This window comes from Thunnus maccoyii, chromosome 17 (genome assembly GCF_910596095.1).
Source record: "Thunnus maccoyii chromosome 17, fThuMac1.1, whole genome shotgun sequence".
NCBI lineage: Eukaryota > Metazoa > Chordata > Actinopteri > Scombriformes > Scombridae > Thunnus > Thunnus maccoyii.
The window spans coordinates 8,303,287-8,322,204 of NC_056549.1; the positions used below are offsets into that span (position 1 = coordinate 8,303,287).

An 18,918-nucleotide genomic window follows, 5' to 3' on the forward strand; every position below is an offset into this window, starting at 1 on the left:
TCTTTTTATAAAAACTTTATTACAAAATTTAACAAATGAACCCACAAAAGTTCAGTTTTTACATCCTATGCACAAGTGTTGCCGCTAGAGGAAATGTTGGTCTAACATGTACAGTAACTATACAAGTAAGGACACACTATTCAGAATTTGACTCTAATTTAAAGGGCAATAAACTCACTATTGTCTCTATTCACACTGTAAGGCAGGAGTTTGGATTCAGCTTTTGTTCCCGTGTTTCAGCCCTTGCATTCAAAATGACCGACAGAAGGAGACATTTTTCCTCTCGTTACTACACACATCAATGCAGCGACATAATGCAACTTTTAAAAAAAACTTTTTAAAATGAGATGGAGGTTTTTGTAAAGTTCAGGAGACATGTACAGCTTTTGTGGAGAGTGTTTGCCAGAATTTTAGGGAACAAACAACTGGTTTATTTTTGACCAAATAACTGCGACAATATTGTAGGGATGACTATTGGTGCTTTCACAAAATATTTACAATGAGATTTTTGATAAATAATCATCAGTAATGTGGATATAATGACTTTAGTGGTTAAAGGGAAATAAAAGAACAGTCTGGTAAGTTCAGAAAATGACATCACTTCACTGTAAAACCAGGAAAAAACAAAACTTAGGCTATAATATGATTTGATATCAGTATAATATCGATATATTGCTCATCCCTACTTAAAACCAGTTGTTTGTTGCCTAAAATGCCAAATTGTTAACCAACATGTGGAGTTTCTAGTTGAGAGTGAAAACAACACAAGCAAATATGATTTCAGTCAACCTACTCTTGATCTGGCGTGTGAAACTGAAACATGGAGACGTGAGAAGCTCAACAGGTGCAAAAAAGGAAAAAAAAGATACCCTGCTTTATCACTCAAATCCTGTTCAGAGTCCTTTATACAAACAGTACAGTAGAAGGAAAGACAGTCCAGTGAAGTTTTCTCTGTGTGTTGGTCACATTTTCTTTCTTGACTGGCTCAGTAGTGTAGAAGAAGGTTCGTCTTTTTATTTTCACACGTCAGACAAAAAAATCATCAGTTTTTGGGATCAGCTAGTAAGATCAGGTAAAGCTGAGAGGACATTTTTAAGGCATCAATCCACACTCAGTCCCCAGCTGGATGTCAACTAGCTTACAGTTGAAAAAAAAAAAAAAGAAGTATTTGTGCTTCAGCTCAGTTTTCCAAATTGAAACAGATCTGACATGACTGACGTTTTCTGTGGATCTTTGCACATTCTTTAAGTTCCTGGAAGAAAAAACAAACAAGAGTTCCAGTTCAGGCTGTGGCTCCGTCTTCCTCCAGCACCCTGTGAATCCCGTTTCCAGGGACACCGAGAACAGCTTGGGTGGCGGTGCCGAGGTCCCTGACGCTGCTGTGCCTCGACTGGCTCTCCAGTCTCTGGGTGGAGCCGTGCCGCGATAGGCTGTCCAGGCGATTGGTGCTGCAGTGCCTGGACTGTGATTGGTCGTTGAGGCGGGGCATGCTTCCGTAGGGCATCCGGTCGTCTGCGGCCCGGAAACTGGAGGCCGTGTATCTGCGATGGAGAGGAAGGAAAGGTTATTTTCTGTAGATTAGATTTCTGTTGAGTGAAAGTTGAGGCGGTAACTCCTGGAAACCCACCTGCCGTCTCGGGAGCGGTGCAGGCTGCCGTGGTAGCTGCTCATCTTGGAGCGGGCGCTGCGGACCGAGCCAGCGCGGCTGGTGCTGGCGCTGGGCGGTTCGTCCAGCATGGCCAGGTGCGTGGAGGAGGCGTGGGTGGAGGTCCCCTGGGTGGATGTGCCCCGTGACTTCCTCACGATGGGCGTGTTGGGGTCCCTGAGCAGCAGCTGGGCGAAGTCGGGCTCCTGGAGCACCTGTCGGCTCTCGTTGACCATCCCGCTGCAGCAGGGAAAGGAGGAGGGCGGGGGCGGTGTGGAGGAGGAGGAGGAGGAGGAGGAAGAGGAGGAGGAAATGGGGGATGGAGGCAGGTAGGGCAGGGAGAGACGCAGGAGGGTGGGGAGGGAGAGGGGGAAGGTGGTGGGATGTCGGGTGTGGTAGAAGAGGATGGAAGAGTGTGTGGAGCAGGCGGTGGGAGACGGGGTTAATGCTCTGAGTTTGGAGGGGAGGGGAGTGAGTGTAGAGAAGGGCCTGTGTTCACCACCGAGCCACACAAAGCCTCACACACACACACACACCGGGCTACAACAACGCATCGTTTCAACATCAGTCTTTATCATTTGACCTCAATCCTTGTTTGTATTATAAAGGACACACTGATCTACAGATACACAAATAAATGTAACAACATGCCAACAAAGGCAGTGAAGAAGAAAACTGCTATCAAGCACATAAACAAATCAGAACTGAAAATATTCAAAAAGAAATCAGCTTTAGTTCAGTTTTACGTGAAAGGAAAAGGACTCGACATGTTTGTTAGACCTCATGGATACAAACGATTCTGGTGAGAAACACTGAATGTAAAAATAACTTTCATTTGTTTACAGGGAAACTCCACAGGGCGCCTTTAACGCTCAGTAATAATAATTTGTTTCAGTGTGTATAGCAAAAGTGGAATTGTAACCATGGATACTGAGCCATTGTTAAATCCAACAGTATTTTTGGTGCTTCTTTCATGTTTTAATGAACTTGGATTATCAGAGCTTATATTTTGTTAACATTAAGTTGTCGTCACAGAAAGGTAGACTCAATAAAAATATCAAAACTAAAAATCATTTACAACTGTCAACATGTCGTATTGTGTTATAATTGGAAGTTGGAAGCCGTTAAAACAGACGTGTCATTCCCAACTGATTTGAGCCAAATCTGCACTGAAAGAAGGCTTCTTTTTTTTTTTTTAAATCTAATTATCACTACAAAGAGACAAAATGCTCTGAATACTTCTGTTTGAGCTAAAAATACCAGGACAAAACTTATCAAAGAAACCTTTTAAAAGATAGTTTGCTACTAAAATATTTAGCATCATTTTTAAAGCTGAAGCTGAGTCAGTACGGCGTGAAGCTTTAAGCTCGCAGTGTTTGATGTACGTACTCTTTGCGTCTCTTGCCGTGGAAGAAGCTGGCCCACTCGAAGCAGGTCTTCTTACTGCCGACCCAGAACACGGAGGGGATTCCTACGATCAGCATCATCAGGTACTTGATCAGGAACAAGGCCAGGTCAGGACGGCTGGTGCGCTCCACCTACACAGAAAAAACACACAAACACAGAGAAACAGATCAATCACATGAGTGTGTTTGGTAGACGTGGGAGGAAGAGCTGGAGGTAGAGAGACAGAATAAGGTTGCAGCTACAGTGATACACCCACTGACGGCCTCCAGGGAGGAATATGTGTGTGTGAGTGTGTGTATGCATACATGAAAGGGGACGACTGACTTACGGTAAGTTGCAGGACATTAATAGACTATTTCCTACCGCAGATGTGATACAAAGCCTTGTTAATGTCGATGCAATCACCCAAAAATATAAGAAAACACATACAGGTATGAACACTTCATTCACAGGAAGTTACCAAAGCTTTAAAGCTGAGATTTGGCACTTTAATGTCGTGTCTATTACTTTATTTCAAATTGAATGTGCTCAAGTAAAGAGCCTGATGAATAAAAAACATGTCTAACCGTCCAAATATGTTCTGTCTAGACTGTAAATATCTTAAATAAGTTGACACTCATGACCAGTAATTACAGAGAGGATGTTTAGTCACAGTGAGAATGAGGTCATTTATTTCCAGCCGGAGTTTAGAAGACAAAACAGAGCAGGACGAGTCACCACGCTGCTGCTCGCTGCCACGCCGACAGCGCTACAGCTGCCACGCAGAGAGCCACACAAATACGGTTTACTGCTCTCTGCCTCTCTGACACACAGATGCAGTCATGATGGCCTCATTATGAGTGGGGGGGGGGCAAGGTGGAGAGCCCCCGAGGCTCGGCCATCCACAGATACACTCATTACAGCAGAGAGATAAGAAACTGAACGACTACGACCGACATCCTCGTTACAGACTGGATGGACGTCAGAAGTTCTGCTGCGTTTTTTTACATGGCAGCTAAAACCTGAGTGGTCGAATAGTTGAATGTAGTTCATTAAACTTGAGGCTAAAATCAGCTTTAAGACTGAAAACAGCCTTCATCTCTTGTTCCTTTGACCAATCACAGTGATAGCGGCGCAGCATCTGACTGTGTGTGTGTGTGTGTGTGTGTGCAGAGGAAGGGTCGAGCATCACTCAGGAGCTGTTGAGCACAGTAGAGGTCCGTGCCTCGGGGCAGGCTTTTAAGATAAATATAGAAAGGCACTTTGAGTCCACGTTATCTTTTGATGCATGTTATGGATTTCTGTGTGTGAGTACATACTGTACATGTGTGTGTGTGCTTTCATGAATACTATGGGGTTGGAGGTGGGGTGTATAGAGTTTTTAGAGAGAAGAGAAGCACGTAAACGGTGTAGCGGTGTATAGCGTATGACGACAGTGCAGCACTCAGCTGGGCAGCACATGTTCAGATCTGCTGTAACCATCATGACCCCGTCGACCCCGTCCTCTCCCAGCAGAAACACACACACACACACACACACACACACACACACTGGATTACAGCACTGCTCTCTTACACAACGCAGCGTTTACGTGACAGATTAAGCACTATGATGATCTGAATCCTCCTCAGAGCATCTCCTCTCAGCTGTAGTCATGTCATGTCGTGGCAGGTTTTAAAAAAAATGATTGAAATGCCGACACCGCCGAGTCAAGTCAGGTCATTTCTGCAGGTGCAACGAGTTCGACTGTGTCTTGTGCTGCGAAGATTTATCTCAACTGTTAAAATGTACAATAAGTCAAAATGTAAATATTTGACAGACCAACACACGAGTGCTGCACACCTGAAACACTCTCACACTCTGGATTTTTTTTTTTCTCTCTCGTGCAGGAACACTTTGAAAATGGAGCGTTAAAAGCAGATGTGCAAAGGCAGCTGCTCACATGGGAGGTTATACCTGGCTGAGAGGAACAACAGAGAGGATGAGGAGGGAGGGAGGGAGGGAGGGGGGTAGAGAATAGCTATTTGAATTATTAACAGCTCTATCAGATGAGCTGCAGTGTGTGTACTTGTGTACCGCTGCTGGAGGCGACTGCAGCTTCTGTGAAGCAACTCAGCTGTTAAAAAAACAAGCAGCCTGAGAGTCACGGCTACACAGTCTCATGTGTGACTGTGAGAGTAAGTCAATGTCCGACACTGTGTTTACATACACACAGAGTCCAGTCATATATGGGACACACAAGCTCACCGAGTATCCTGCTCTCTAATGTATTTGCACCCAAACACATCTGGCACTTATCAGCTTTCTTCCAGCTGTTACCTCCTGCTCTGAAGTCCCAGTTGGACGTTTCATGTTTAAGAGAGTCTGCGCATCAGGATCAGTGTTTTTATTTATGTCTAAAGAGCTCCTTGGTTAGAACAGAGTTGGGTGTGTTACCTGGTAGGGGCAGGGGATGTGGTAGTCTCTACACTTTTCCTGGACCCAGGTGGTCTCCCAGATGCTTCTGTAGCTGTTCTCATAAAGGTAGCAGGCCAGGACCGTGAGCAGAGGCACCAGGTAGAGCACGGAGAACACGCCGATACGAATCATGAATTTCACCAGTTTCTCCTGGTTCTCCTTCTCCAGAGGGATCTCCATGCGGACTCGGTTTAATGCTGCGATGCCCGCCAGCAGCAGAGCCACACCCACCTATGAGAGACGGACAGGGTTGCTGGTTTTCAGTCGTCTTGTTAAATAGATCATGGACAGTTGAGAGGTTGTATCTTTTACCTGTTTTAAATGTTATATTTATATTCATTCAGGAATGCTTCTTTCAAACTGGGAGCCAAACAGCATTAATTAAATAAAGCTTCAGTATCATCCATTTCAAAAAGGTTGTAAAATGCAAAAAAAATGAAATAAAATTGCTCCCATGAAAGATGAAGCAGTAAGAATCAATATTACTAAAGGGTATTTGTGTTTGTAATACACATAACAAGCTAAGGAGACTGAATTAATCAAAAAGGCAAAAATAGTGAGTCTCTCCAGCCTCATTTGCTCTATTATAGTCTTCCTCACCACTACATCCAGTCCCAGTGGGACCAGCAGGAACCAGCGTAGCGCCGTTAAGTTGTAGAGCCCCACAAAGCAAACTCCGCTGATGCTGTCTCCCTCGATCTTGTTCATGGCGAGCAGGGTGACGGTGAGGACGCCGGGGATCCCCCAGGCGCAGGCGTGGAAGAGGAGAGCCTTCTTCTCTATGGCCTCGCTGCCCCACTTAGGAACAGCCGCCAGGAACCAGGTGATGGTGAGAATGACCCACCAGACGCTGCCGGCCATGGTGAAGAAATACAGCACCATGAAGAGAAGCGTGCAGGCCTGGCGGAGAGAAAGAAAAGTAGAGATGGAGGATTATTATCGTTATGTTCGCAGAAGTAAACCAGCAAACGATTCACAGTCAAGGAAAGACTTTCTGACCTTGTTGTGGGAGCCTTGAGTCACCGTCGAAGCCCTGAACCTCCCGGGAATCGCAGCGTTACAGGAAACTCTGTCCTCCAACAGGAACCCCAGGAAGAACACCAGAGACACCATCATGTAGCACACGGCGTAGAATATAATTGGGCGCTCCGGGTAGCGGAAGCGCGACACGTCGATGAGGAAAGTCAGGAAAGTGAAGAGGGTGGCGGAGAGGCAGACGATGGACACCACCCCGATGAAGTAGCGGGCGAACGTCAGCTCCTCGCGTGTGAAGTACATGTTGGGACACGGAGGCGAGCAGTCGCGGACCCCCATGAAGGAGTAGCCGAACTCGGGGTTGATTTTCAGTTCTCGTGGACACCAGAAGCCGTAGTCTCGCTGGACGGAGATGGGGGATTCAGTCGTGTCTGAGCTGGACAGCAGGTCTGCGGGACGGGGGTAGGACTCGTCACAGTCCGGCAACCTGGGTGGAGACGAGAGATGATGACCTCAGGGTTCATTACGGATGTGAAGCTTTTAATAGAAACCTTTTTACAACAAAACAACATGAAATTACTGACAATCAGTGGTGAAACATTTACATCGTTGACAATCACAGTGAACATTAACTTTATCACTGTGTGGTCATGCAGGTAAATATTGGCCATTTTAAGTTTTTTGGGAGAGTTAACAGCAAATGAGAGGAGAGATTGGTGGTCACATGGCATCCAACAAAGGTCAACACCTGGACTTGAACTGGAGACTTTGCAATTACATGATCAGCGTCTTACTGTAGACCCCAAACGCACCAGGACGCCCAAAATCTTTGAAATGGTAAAAGATACCAAACTTTAAAAAAAAAAAAAAAAAACCTTTGCCTTTATGCAAATATGTTTGCATTTGCTTTTCAGGGAACATTATGTGACAATTTGGAAATACATTGTAGCTCTTGTTAACATTTTGTACTAAAATTAGTGTTCAATTAAAGCATCAGAAAATAGTTAAAAATGTCCATCAAAATGTCCTGAAGCCCAAAGTGACATTTATATTGCTTTATCTGACTAACAGCCCAAAACACAAAGATATTCAGTTTACTATCAAATTATATAAAGAAGGAATAATTGATACACCTTTAACTGCAATTCTGTTTTGGCTGAGTATCTTTAATTATTATAATTTGCCTTCTGGGACAAAAGTGGTTGTGAATGTCATTATTTAGCAGCCAGATATCAAAAGTCAAATGTTGGAGCTTCTCATTACTACATGAACTCAACACGCAGAGTTAAATGTGACTGTGACTGATTACCTGGATGATAAAAGTCACATTTACAGAAAGTTTTGGGGTCTGAGGATTTTAAGGTTAACCTGAACCCTTTAAGCCTTTTCTGTTTTATTTCTGGTAAAAAAAAGAACAAATGATGTTTTACATGCTTGCTGGTCTGCTGCTGCATTATTACTCATCCCACCAGAAGAAAATCTGCTTAAATTACTAATGCAGGATGGTTGTTGTACCAACCTGTTGCAGTCCATCTCCTCCGGCCAGCTGACACCGAACATTTCCATCAGTTTGTAGCAGTCGCTCTTGGCCTGCAGACAGAGGCGGCGGCAGGGCAGAGTCATCCGGCCGTACTCGGTACACACTGGGGCGTAGAGAGCGCACAGAAACATCCTGAGCTCCGGAGAGCACTGCAGGTTCACCATGGGATGGAACGGCTGCAAGCAGAGAAAAAGAAACATATATCAAACACATCAGCACAATTTTTTTTTTTATTTGAAACAGTTTTGGAAGATAACAACCACAGTCTTAATCCAGAGTGTTCAAACTTCAAAAATGTGGGCCAAAGGGAGGCACAAAGAGAGCAGTGGAGCATGTCGTCTGACAGTTTCTGGAGATGAGTCCATAAAAACAACACTGGCCCCATTCCTAATAATCCCCTCCACCCCCACAATTTTCAGCTCCCCCCTTCCTCCATCCCTTCTCTGATTCTTCCCTCCAACCTCCAGAAAGGAGGAGCGCTACAAGCTCGACAACCCCCATCACACACACACACACACACACACACACACACACACACACAGAGGGCTGCTGCTGCTGCTGACAAGGCCTTTGTGTAACAAGGAGGACCACGCTGTGACTGACTGACACACTGCAGTACTGTGCACACACTCATTCAACACACACACACACAAGCAAAAAGTACCAACGGAAGTATATTATTTACATGCTAACACACCCACACAACAGCACAATAATGGTCTCACACATATAAAGTGAGCCAAGAGGCGTTGTGAGAGCAGGAAGCATCTGCAGGGAACGTTGTTAATATGCAAATGCAAAAAAAAAAAAAAAAAAAGGGAGAGTGTAAGTATGCGTGTGTGCGTATGTGTGCAGGAATACCGAGTGAGAAAGCACAAATCCGTGTGTCCACGAGTGCACGGTCACATGTTTCTGTATCTGTGGATTTGCATATACTTCTCTGTATGTGTGTGTGCGTGTGTGTGTGTGTGTGTGTGTGTTAAAGAGAGGCCTCCAGCCACACCCAAGTGAGTCTGACACACGTTAACCGCCCTCCCCCCAAATTTAAAGACAGAGGTCTGTATGACAGACAGGGACAGTGAGGGGGGGAGGGAGAGAGGAGGAGGAGGAGGAGGAAGAGAGGCAGGGGGGGAATTTGTGTTTATTAGATGGGTTGATATGAAGGAGGATGTGTCCGTGTGGTTTAAACAAGCTAAACATTTAGTTCGGCTTGTTCAGTTTAGATTAAAATTGAGACCTGCACACACACACACACACACACACACACACACACACACACACACACACACACACACACACACACACACACACACAGTCTCCTTGTTGAAGAAAGTATGTTTATCTGAAAAGACAAGTTGAATTGCAGATATCTAAAAACACATTCAAATACACTTGGCTCTCTGTATATTTTTCATGGCGCTTTAAAAGTAAAAAATGTTGAACTAATGGGACCGTTCAGAGTCAAAGGAGGAGCAGCTGTGGTTGGTTATTACACAGTTTAGTTTATACAAAAACATACATGGCTCAGTTTCCACACATCGCTGAGTCTCTCTTTTTCTGACCCAGATGTAAGCATAAAAAAATAAATAGATTTGAGTCGCATACCGAGAGAAGATTCGATTTTTAAACTTGAATTGTAAAGTAAAGGCTGCTGTAATACCGTAGCCTTAAAAATGAAAATGCATGATGGTGCTGTCGGAGGAATATCTTCTTGCGATGGTGTTCCCGCCATATGTCTGTAACACCAGTGCGTATCCCTCTCCTGGCTGACATCATGTTTGAGTCTAGTCTGCCACCCACATGTGATGTCTCTATGTAAAAAGGATTATAATGGATGTTAGGCTTAGCCGTCAAAGCACAAAGCACCCACATCCGAAAAAAGCTTTTTGTCATTGCCTTATCCATATCACGTCTGTGGCAGGAGGACGTTCAGCCGCTAAGGAAGAGACAGAAAGTGATGGTGAGACAGACAGGTGGGTGTCGAGGTGCTCAGGCTGCTGAGGGGATCAGCGAGAGATGAGTGATGAGAAAAAAAAGGATTTATGTTCGCACGTAGAATCCGTAACGTCTAAATGGAGTCTTAGCTCAATTTAGGTGACTTACACGCCTGTCATAACCGAGATCAATCAACCAGTCGATCGTGTAATTTTCCGTACAAATGGAGTCATCACGTTTCATTGGGCATCGCTGTACGATGACACAATAATAGAGGCAAGCTAAGAGCTGGAATTATCAATGAAGCATAAACACGACGGCTATGAGAGTGATCCACTTTGGTCTATTACTGCAGATGTGCACCGTCAATCACACATGTACTAAAAACTCTTCCTGTAGTGAACGCAGCTACAAACACAATCAAACCTTTGAGTCTCAGGACTTCTCACCACTGGCTGTCTGCTTTTTTCAGTACTTTAAAATTTGACTTTTGAGATTAATTGTAATTTTTACCAATTAAAAATAAAAAAAATTAAAAATATGACTGCGTACCAATGTAACAAAACATTTTCCCCCAGCAGCTGGTGTTACCAACTACTTAGTTCAGTTTACTAAAGGCTGCAAGTATCTGTTGTTTTCATCACAACTTAATATGCAGATTATTTTCTTGATTCATTGATTAATTATTTGGTCCATAAAATACCTTCCAGAGGCCAAGTTGACTATTTCAAAACAGCCAAAAACCCAAGAGACATTCATTTAATATAGTAGAAAATAAAGAAAAACAGTAAATATTCTGTGGAAATTTTGTAATAAACTTTACGTTTGTAACTTGTAATAGATTCTCAAAAAATGTAATGATTAATTTTCTACCAACTAATGGATTAATCGTAAAATAATCCATATAATAAAAATAATAATAATACATTCACCAAATTATATTAAAGAATAGTTTTTTAAACCTACACAAACTCTTCATGAAAGCTTTTCCATTTGCTCTTCAGGAAATGTTTCATTGTTGACATCAGCAGCAGCAGCAGTGTGTATTAAAAGGGCAGAAGACATATATGCAAATACATGAACATAGCAACACTGAAACACCCAAACACCTACAGAAACACAAACTTCATTGAAAGAAACCGACAACATTCTTGTCAGAAAAGACCGCTCAGCAACATGGATGTCATCAAAATCAAAAAGGATTTCTAGCTCGAAATAAAAGCTTTAAGGTTAGATGTGACTATTATGCAGACACAACTCACATTAAGGAGTCATTTTTCAATGAAGTATTATTTTAATATCATACTACAGCTACATGCACAACAAGGTCAAAGAAGACGAGAGACAGGAAACTAGAGTCTCTAAATAACACTGACCCTTTCTGAAAAAGGCAGAACATTTGCATCCCGCCCAGCGAGTACTGGGGGAAAAAGGTGCTACTGTACTGATTATCCTCCCTGTCGTTGTGTTTTGTTGCCAGATTGCAGTCCTGTGACATCTATTACTTCATCAGTGGTGCCCTGTCAGCATGAGTTAACCACTCAAACATGATCTAATGCAGCTCAAGTGAGGTTGCATCTTCGCTCTTCCACTCCGTTTTGACTGCCGCGGGCTATCGATATGCTCCGTGGAACACAGTGTACGACGCTGTACTGTACTACAAGCGGAGACGCCACAGGAAATGCTTGAATAAATATATAGGCTACAACGAGTGATGATCTACTCGGAAAAGAAACTCTCCTCTTATTCATCCCTCTTCCTTTTCATCATGCTACTCATTTTTCTATTTTTATACTCCTCCATCATCCTCAGCCCCCCTCCCCCCCCTCCTCCCTCCATCTCTTCAGTATCTCCATTCAGCCATTTTATTACAGTCAAGCCATCATGTGAGCCAGTGTGGGCACGACTGAACTGAACTGCTGGTGGATGGGGCATATGGCTGAGTCAGCAGCCCAAACAACTCCAAACACCGACATCTTAGGGCCCAGCGGAGCACCACATGCTCTCCATGGTGATTTGCTGTTAATGGCCACACTGGAAACAGCTGGTGAACCGCTGGTCCCATGAATGGCCAGGGGTTTCTCATGGCGCTTTTCACCCTAGAGCCGGCCGTGTAAGGAGAATCAAGCGTGTAATACACAACTCTGTGGAATGATGCAGGCCTGGGGGGGGTGGGGAGGGGGTGGAGGGAGGGAGGGAGGGAGGGTGGGGGGGCAGTATGCTAATGTAATTTCAGCCTCAAACCCGCTGCTACAGTCATTACGTATTCATGGCAGTTTGTTAGGGGATTTCTGATGAAATGTGGAATAATATGTCGATCTGGAAATAGCAAGAACACACACACACGCACATGTGTCAGTTAGAACTGGAGGAGCCGACAAACCATCCACTGAGGAGGGTAAATGTAGTTAGAACGGCTACAGTTTTTAAATATCAGTGACGTTAAGAGCAACGATTAGTTAATTTATTGATTATCACTTAAACTAACATGAATCTGTGACTATTTTGATAATAAATTAATCATAGGAGTCATTTATCAAGCAAAAATGCCAAACATTTGACGCTTCAAGCTTCTCAATTTGAAAAAGTTGCAGCTTTTCCTCGTCTTACAGTGAGATGTAGTAAATAACAAAGATTTGGAAAATTGTGACGGGCACTTTTCACTGTTTTCTGATATTTTATAGACCAAATGATTCATTGAGTAATTGAGAAAATAATCTGCAGATTAATACATGAAGATAATTACTTGCAGCCCTAGATGATTTATCTATATCCCAATGAATTGTCACAACAAAAGAAGAACTGCAGGAGGGAGAAGTGTTTCCTGACAGCTGAAAACCAAATACTACCAGATGCAGTCACAAGTACAAAATATAGCATAAAGGATAAAAAATATATAATTTAATGACACAAATGTTAAGAGATGAATATGACTTCCTATATAAAGACGTTGAAACAGAGAACTCACAGTGTTCAGCTTTCTGCCATCATGTCATTGCAACAAGACGTTGTCCTGATTAAAAACAGACAGATGCAACATGATTGGTTCTCATATTCAGGGGGTTTATTCAGCCCTTAGAGAAGAAACAATAAAAGGTCACATTTATGAAAAATAATCCTTCAATACCTGAAATGACCTGTCTTGTGCTAACTTGTCTGACTGGATCCATTACTTCAGGCTGATTGGTTAGTTGAATGTCTGGTTAGATGTCGCTGGTTATTGTAGCTGTTCTTACTTGAAGAACATGTGTTACTAATAACATTAGCAGTGACATGGAGTCATTAATTCTGTTATTTATACCTGTGTTTTTCCTAAAAATTTTTAGAATAGAGAAAATATTTTGCTTTCCTTTTGATGATCTGGTATTGAAGACATAATTCTGCAGAGTCTGCTGCTAGTTTGCTGTCCTACAGCTCATTAATTGTAGTTAATTGCATTCACATGGTTGCAAGCTACTGAGTGTAAATCATCTCAAAAACCAGACTGACTTTGACTTTGGTGATAAGATTAAATACTTCACAAACTGAAACGAGGAGCCAAATATGTAAATACATAGTATAAAATGATACTACTTTATATTGCTGTTCAACATAAACATAAACGTGTCTAATTAAGAATATTTCTCTCGGGTGAAAACCTAAAATATCCTAAATGTCGGCCTTTGAAGAACTGAGAAAAACAGCTTTGACCTTAGTTTCACCTCTATGCAGTTTTAAGATTATACAGCGCGTTTTGAATAAAGATCAAGAATGGCGTGATATTAATTATTAATAAACGCCCGATCCATTGAAGTGCATCCAAATGTGGCTCCATGTACGTTCCAAATGCTAAAGTAATGAGTTTTTAATGATGGCTTTGAGTCAGCTGCTAAGATGCTGTGACTGATGAATTGCTGACAAAGAAGCCCACCGTGGCCAACTGGTCTGTGTTGATTTGCTCTTTTTAGAAATACGTCCCAGTCACCTCTCTTCCCATCACCCCCCCCCACCCAACCCCCCCAACCTCCCTCCTTCAGCCTCCTACATTTCTCTCCCCCTCCTTTATCCTCCTTTCTCCTCTGCTGCCATTCCAATTCTCCAAATTTCCAAGCGCAGCGCCATGACGACGAGTGATGCATCACCAGGGAAGAGGAGGAGGAGGAGGAGGAGGAGGAGGAGGAGGAGGAAGAAGGAGGAGAGCAGGGTTCGAGGAGGTCAGGGTACGGGGCGGAGGGGACCACCTCCCGGGAGGCAAGAAAGCCTCTGCTCCCTTTGTTAACAACACAATTGGGACCGTTTCCTGGGCAACGGGTGAGCCCTGCATAGGGGGAAGGGGAGGACAAAAGAGATGGGTGAGGGAGGTGGAGGGGGGGGAGGGAGAAGAGGGATGGGTTGACCGAGTCAGCCGTGTCATTCACCGCTAAGAAAGTGTTTGAAAACCTTGCGTTCTGACAGTGTGTAGTGTCTGCGCACACACACACACACACACACACACACACACACACACACACACACACACTTGGAGAAAGGTTGTTGTGGACCAGCGACTTGCTCTCTGGATGTGCTTCTCATTCAGTCCAGCCAATAAACACGGTGTTGGACATTAAATAAAACAAGAGGCTCTTTTATAGCCTGGGTCACGCTGGGTAGGATTTATCAGACCATGTTGTGTCTATGTGTGTGTCTATGTGTGTGTCTACGTGTGTGTGTGTGTGTGTGTTTAGCTGGGATACATCTTTACTTGCTAACACAATAAGCTAACAGTTAAATGGTGCACTTTTTTCTTTTCTTTTTTTTTTAAAGCACACTGCTGCATGTCTGAGCAAACTTGCAGCCATCAGAGGGCTGTTATCAGCGTTTTACAGAGACTCACACACCTCACCTCTCCTTTACAGATCCATTCACACAGACTGGGTGGAGTATCTGGGTTATTCTGTACAACAGTTGTAACATGACACAGTTTATCTGGACCGACTGTAAAACCCGAGACAAGAGGCTGATTTAACAACCTGGAAAAGGAGGAGGGAAAGGGTGTGAGTGGGACTGAGCAGACTATTGATTAGTCTTTGTGTCACTGCACGCAACAAACAGATACCATATACAGAGGTTACACCGACATGAGCGAGTAAAAAGGCCTAAACGGGCAGAATACAAAACAACACACCAGGATCTGTTTAGCCAAGACGACATTCGTTTTTTGTTATCTTGCTGCCGTTAAAAAATGATTTGCTTTGACTTTGCTTTGGCTTCATGTAAACACAACCTCCGATCAGTCTAATTGAATTAACTTCGTCTATCTTCAGTCGGCCCTGAACCTCGCTCGACTCATCTGGCCTTGAAGAAAACGTTGGTGCAGTCCCTGCTCTCATTACTTTTACGACGACAGTCACATGACTCCTCCGACCCTTCCTGAAAACCACGTCACCACATCTCCTCTCCTCATGGAAGCATCATTTATTTACCCCTGATAAACACAAAAGGAGGAAAAGAAGCTTATTTTCCTGTTTATCTATGAATTCTTTACTAATAAAAGATATTTGCAATCATTCTGCACTTGATGTCTTCTTTCAACTGTACAATAAAATCTACAATAACCTTTTTTGCTGTGTTGATTGATATGAAAATTTAATATAAAATGTCACTTTTAACAACACAGTAGGTTTTAGAAATGTTGTTTCTCAAGAGACAAAGCAACAGGAAGGTTTAGGACCATATCGTGACATTTTCTTGAAGAATATGTAAATCCATTGGCGAAGGACTGATCAACTATGACCATTAAAGAGATGATATCACTCTGTATATTATCACAAAGCCGTGATCCTGATGCCATCTGCTTTGGATGCCCAGGACAGTTTGTACCAGATTAATTGATTTACTGTGATGAAGCCACGCTACTTTACATTCATCCGGTAGCTACAGCGTGCATCTATCTCTATAAAAAAAAAAAAAAAAAAAAAAAAAAAAAGGGGATTTTAGCCCATTTCTTTTTTTTTTTTTTCTTTTTGTAATGCCAGTCAAATCCGCTACGCTCCGAATCGTCTTGTAAGAGTGTGGCACAGTATCATTGTGGCACAGAAATAGCCGATTCCCAGCCCCGAGGTCACTGTCCCACTTCAGCTGCGAGGTCATTCGGCGGTCAGCGAAGACTGACTGAGCGAGGATGAACACCGAAAACAGAAAATCCTGTTGGTTTTTTTTTTAGAAATCGACTTGTTTGTGTTGTTTCCTGTTCAGACAGCCATAAAAGATTTATTTGTGCAATGAGGTTAAAAACCTGTTTTTTTTCTCCCTGTGTGAATCCAGCCTGTAAATGTGGTTTTCTGTCTATCTCTCATACACCAAACGGGTCCTGTGTCACCATCCTAAACACCAACCTTTAGATGAAATATGATCATGAGAACATCGCTAGACTGGTTTTAGAAATATTACTGGTATTTCTCATAAGTTTATAACAATATCAAGACAAATAGCGTCCACTTTTCCAAAACCTTGAAAAAACCTTGAATGAAAAAAAAAGAAATTCAGAGAGACAACACTTCAGGGGGCTCAGACAAAAACAGCAAGAACGGCAGGCGTTGGTTCTCGTCCAACTCCCAGTTTCTCCACGGTGCAGGGCATTCATCATCATTATCATGGCTATTCAGTGGACCTAATTCCCTTTAAAATCAACTGTCAATTCTCATTTGGCTGCACTCAACATCTTATAGGCTTTGAATTCTCCCATGAACTGAATGCAGGCAGAGTTATCTGGAAAAAAAACAAGAGCCAAACAGAGGCGTAGTCTCCGTGATTTGGAACCTATTGGGGTTTCTATATGTTTTCCAAACTCAGCGAGCACTTGTGAGCTCTAAAAGAGACTTAATTGTTGATCCATGACCAATCGAAGTGAACACCGTCTAAACCAGAAGTGCCTCTCTGTTCACTGCGCTGTGATTAGGCGTAAAAAGCTAACTTGGCTTCAAAAACAACACAGCCAAAACACATCTATCTGATTTGCACAATGTAAATCAAACTGTATTTTCCTGAAAGCATCAAAAAAAAAATCACTCTGTGAAGACGTTTGAGTGCAACATGATAGAGTGACTGAACCCAGAAGTTGTGAGAGTGAATATTTCAACACAGAGCGTGGTTATGAGCAGACAGGCGAGACAGCAGCGGTGGGAGCGTTTGCATCTTTTTCTAAAGACGAGCTCCGAACGCGAGTGCAGCTGTGATGTGTTAGGATGTGATGCGTGCTCCCAGAGCCGGGCATGCCATGCTCAGAGGTTACATAACCCTGATTTTCGTGGCACACGGCTCCTCCCGCCCTCCATCTCTCTCATCTCTCTCTCTCTCATCCTCTCGGTGCATCTATGCTGAGCACGGCGAGGTGGAGCAGGCACAGATGGCCGGCAGGGCTCTCTCTACGCGTCCACATCACTGCTGTGCCAGGCAGGGCGGGGTGGGGTCGAAGGGTAAAAGTGATAGAGGGAGCGGGAGCCAATGGGATGCGCGATGCTGCGAATGGATAAACCGAGATAAATATAGATTGACAGACCGGCGGATAGTTACAGCCAGCGGAGCCTCCAGTCTAATGTTTTGGTGCCGTTTGACCAGTAATTGCTCGATAGATTGAGCTTCGAGAGGGATCAGCCATATATAAAAGATGGGATTAACTTAACGAGGTGATGCATCTGCTCCGTGATTGTGTTTAAATGCTCATCTCCGCGTTTGAAAGAGGATAACGCAGCCACAACAGTCGAGATGCTGTGGCTGGTGAATCTATAGATTATCTAAAAAGGGGAGAAACAATAAAACACGGAGTGAAAACTGGAAGCAGAGCTTTAATCCATCAGCTGAACCAAACTGAAACAAGGCACAGTTTGTTATCTTCACTCACAGTCCAAGTTGACTTATAACTCAAAAGCCTGTTATGTAAAATGGCTTTGAAGCACAGCAAATGATGTGAGGAGTCCCTACATGTTGTGGTAAATCACTCTGTCTGTCTGTCTGTCAACGTGCCAGATGTGCGGCCTGGAACCATTTTAGGACAACACTCCCTGTTAAATCAGTGGCGTTTAATAATGCACTGTTCTCGTGGGCCCCCAGGGACAAATATTAAAACTTAATTTTCTGCTTAATGTTTTGGTAATACACTCCCAATCCCCCGAGCGAGAGGAGCCAAATTAAAGTAGGCTAGCACTTTGATATTACCAACTCTCAGCAGATACCCAGTTAGCCGTGGTGATAGCAATCTAGGCTAGTGATGTCCATGGGGCAGGTGGTGCAGCACGTATACACACACAGAAGCACTTATTTAACATGTGAGGAAGCCGGATTATTCCACAAACCCCCTGACCTGACTGTATACATGTGGATAGAGATGCTGTCTGCTTTTGAATGTGAGTGTGTGTGTGTCTGACTGTACTATGAGTGAAAGGACCCGAGGAAAAATGCTGAGAAAAGGTCACAGACAAGAAGAAAGAGAGAGGAGATACTACAAGCAAACAAACGAGAAAAGGTCACCTTGTAAAAAAATATATGCTGATATGGAAATATGCTTAAATTTTCAAATATTAAAGGCTGCAACTAACAATTATTTTCATATTAATGTCCTCTTTTGTCCAAACCCAAAGATATTCAGTTTAAATTGATGTAAGAAAAACTGGAACCAGACAATGTTTGACATTTTTGCTTGAAAAATGACTGAAACTATTAATTGATTATCAACATACTCGCCAATTAATTGTCTTTCTATCAACTAAATCGACTGATCGACTCGTCGTTTCAGCTCCAGAAAGGAAAACGCTCAGAAAAGGTCAGAGACAGGAAGAGAGCGGCAAGGAAACGCAGATCAAAAACATGCTCACGGAGTTAAAAAAATAAGATGTAATAAAAACCTTGTTATCTCCAAAAAGTCAATTTTTGTGGGGAATAAGAACAACAGCAACACAACTAGCTAACACTTCAGAATAACACACAATACACATTTGTTCTTTTATATAATATCTGTTAGTTATGC

The 18,918-nt window shown here is 43.1% G+C and overlaps 1 protein-coding gene across 3 annotated transcripts in view; it reads right to left on the reverse strand.

The window, feature by feature from the left end:
- The window catches only part of fzd3a (frizzled class receptor 3a), a 21,295-nt gene continuing 2,377 nt past the window's right edge, over positions 1–18,918 (reverse strand). For 2 of the 3 annotated variants that reach the window (XM_042390894.1, XM_042390895.1), the window contains exons 3-9: positions 7,983–8,179; positions 6,488–6,950; positions 6,089–6,388; positions 5,468–5,719; positions 3,035–3,183; positions 1,628–2,095; positions 1–1,541 (exon numbers count right to left, since the gene is read on the reverse strand). In XM_042390894.1, the coding sequence (XP_042246828.1) occupies positions 1,283–1,541; positions 1,628–2,095; positions 3,035–3,183; positions 5,468–5,719; positions 6,089–6,388; positions 6,488–6,950; positions 7,983–8,179 (2,088 nt within the window). In that variant the 3' untranslated portion in view covers positions 1–1,282. The remainder of the gene's footprint in view (positions 1,542–1,627; positions 2,096–3,034; positions 3,184–5,467; positions 5,720–6,088; positions 6,389–6,487; positions 6,951–7,982; positions 8,180–18,918) is intronic. The other variant, XM_042390896.1, reaches the window with a different exon arrangement.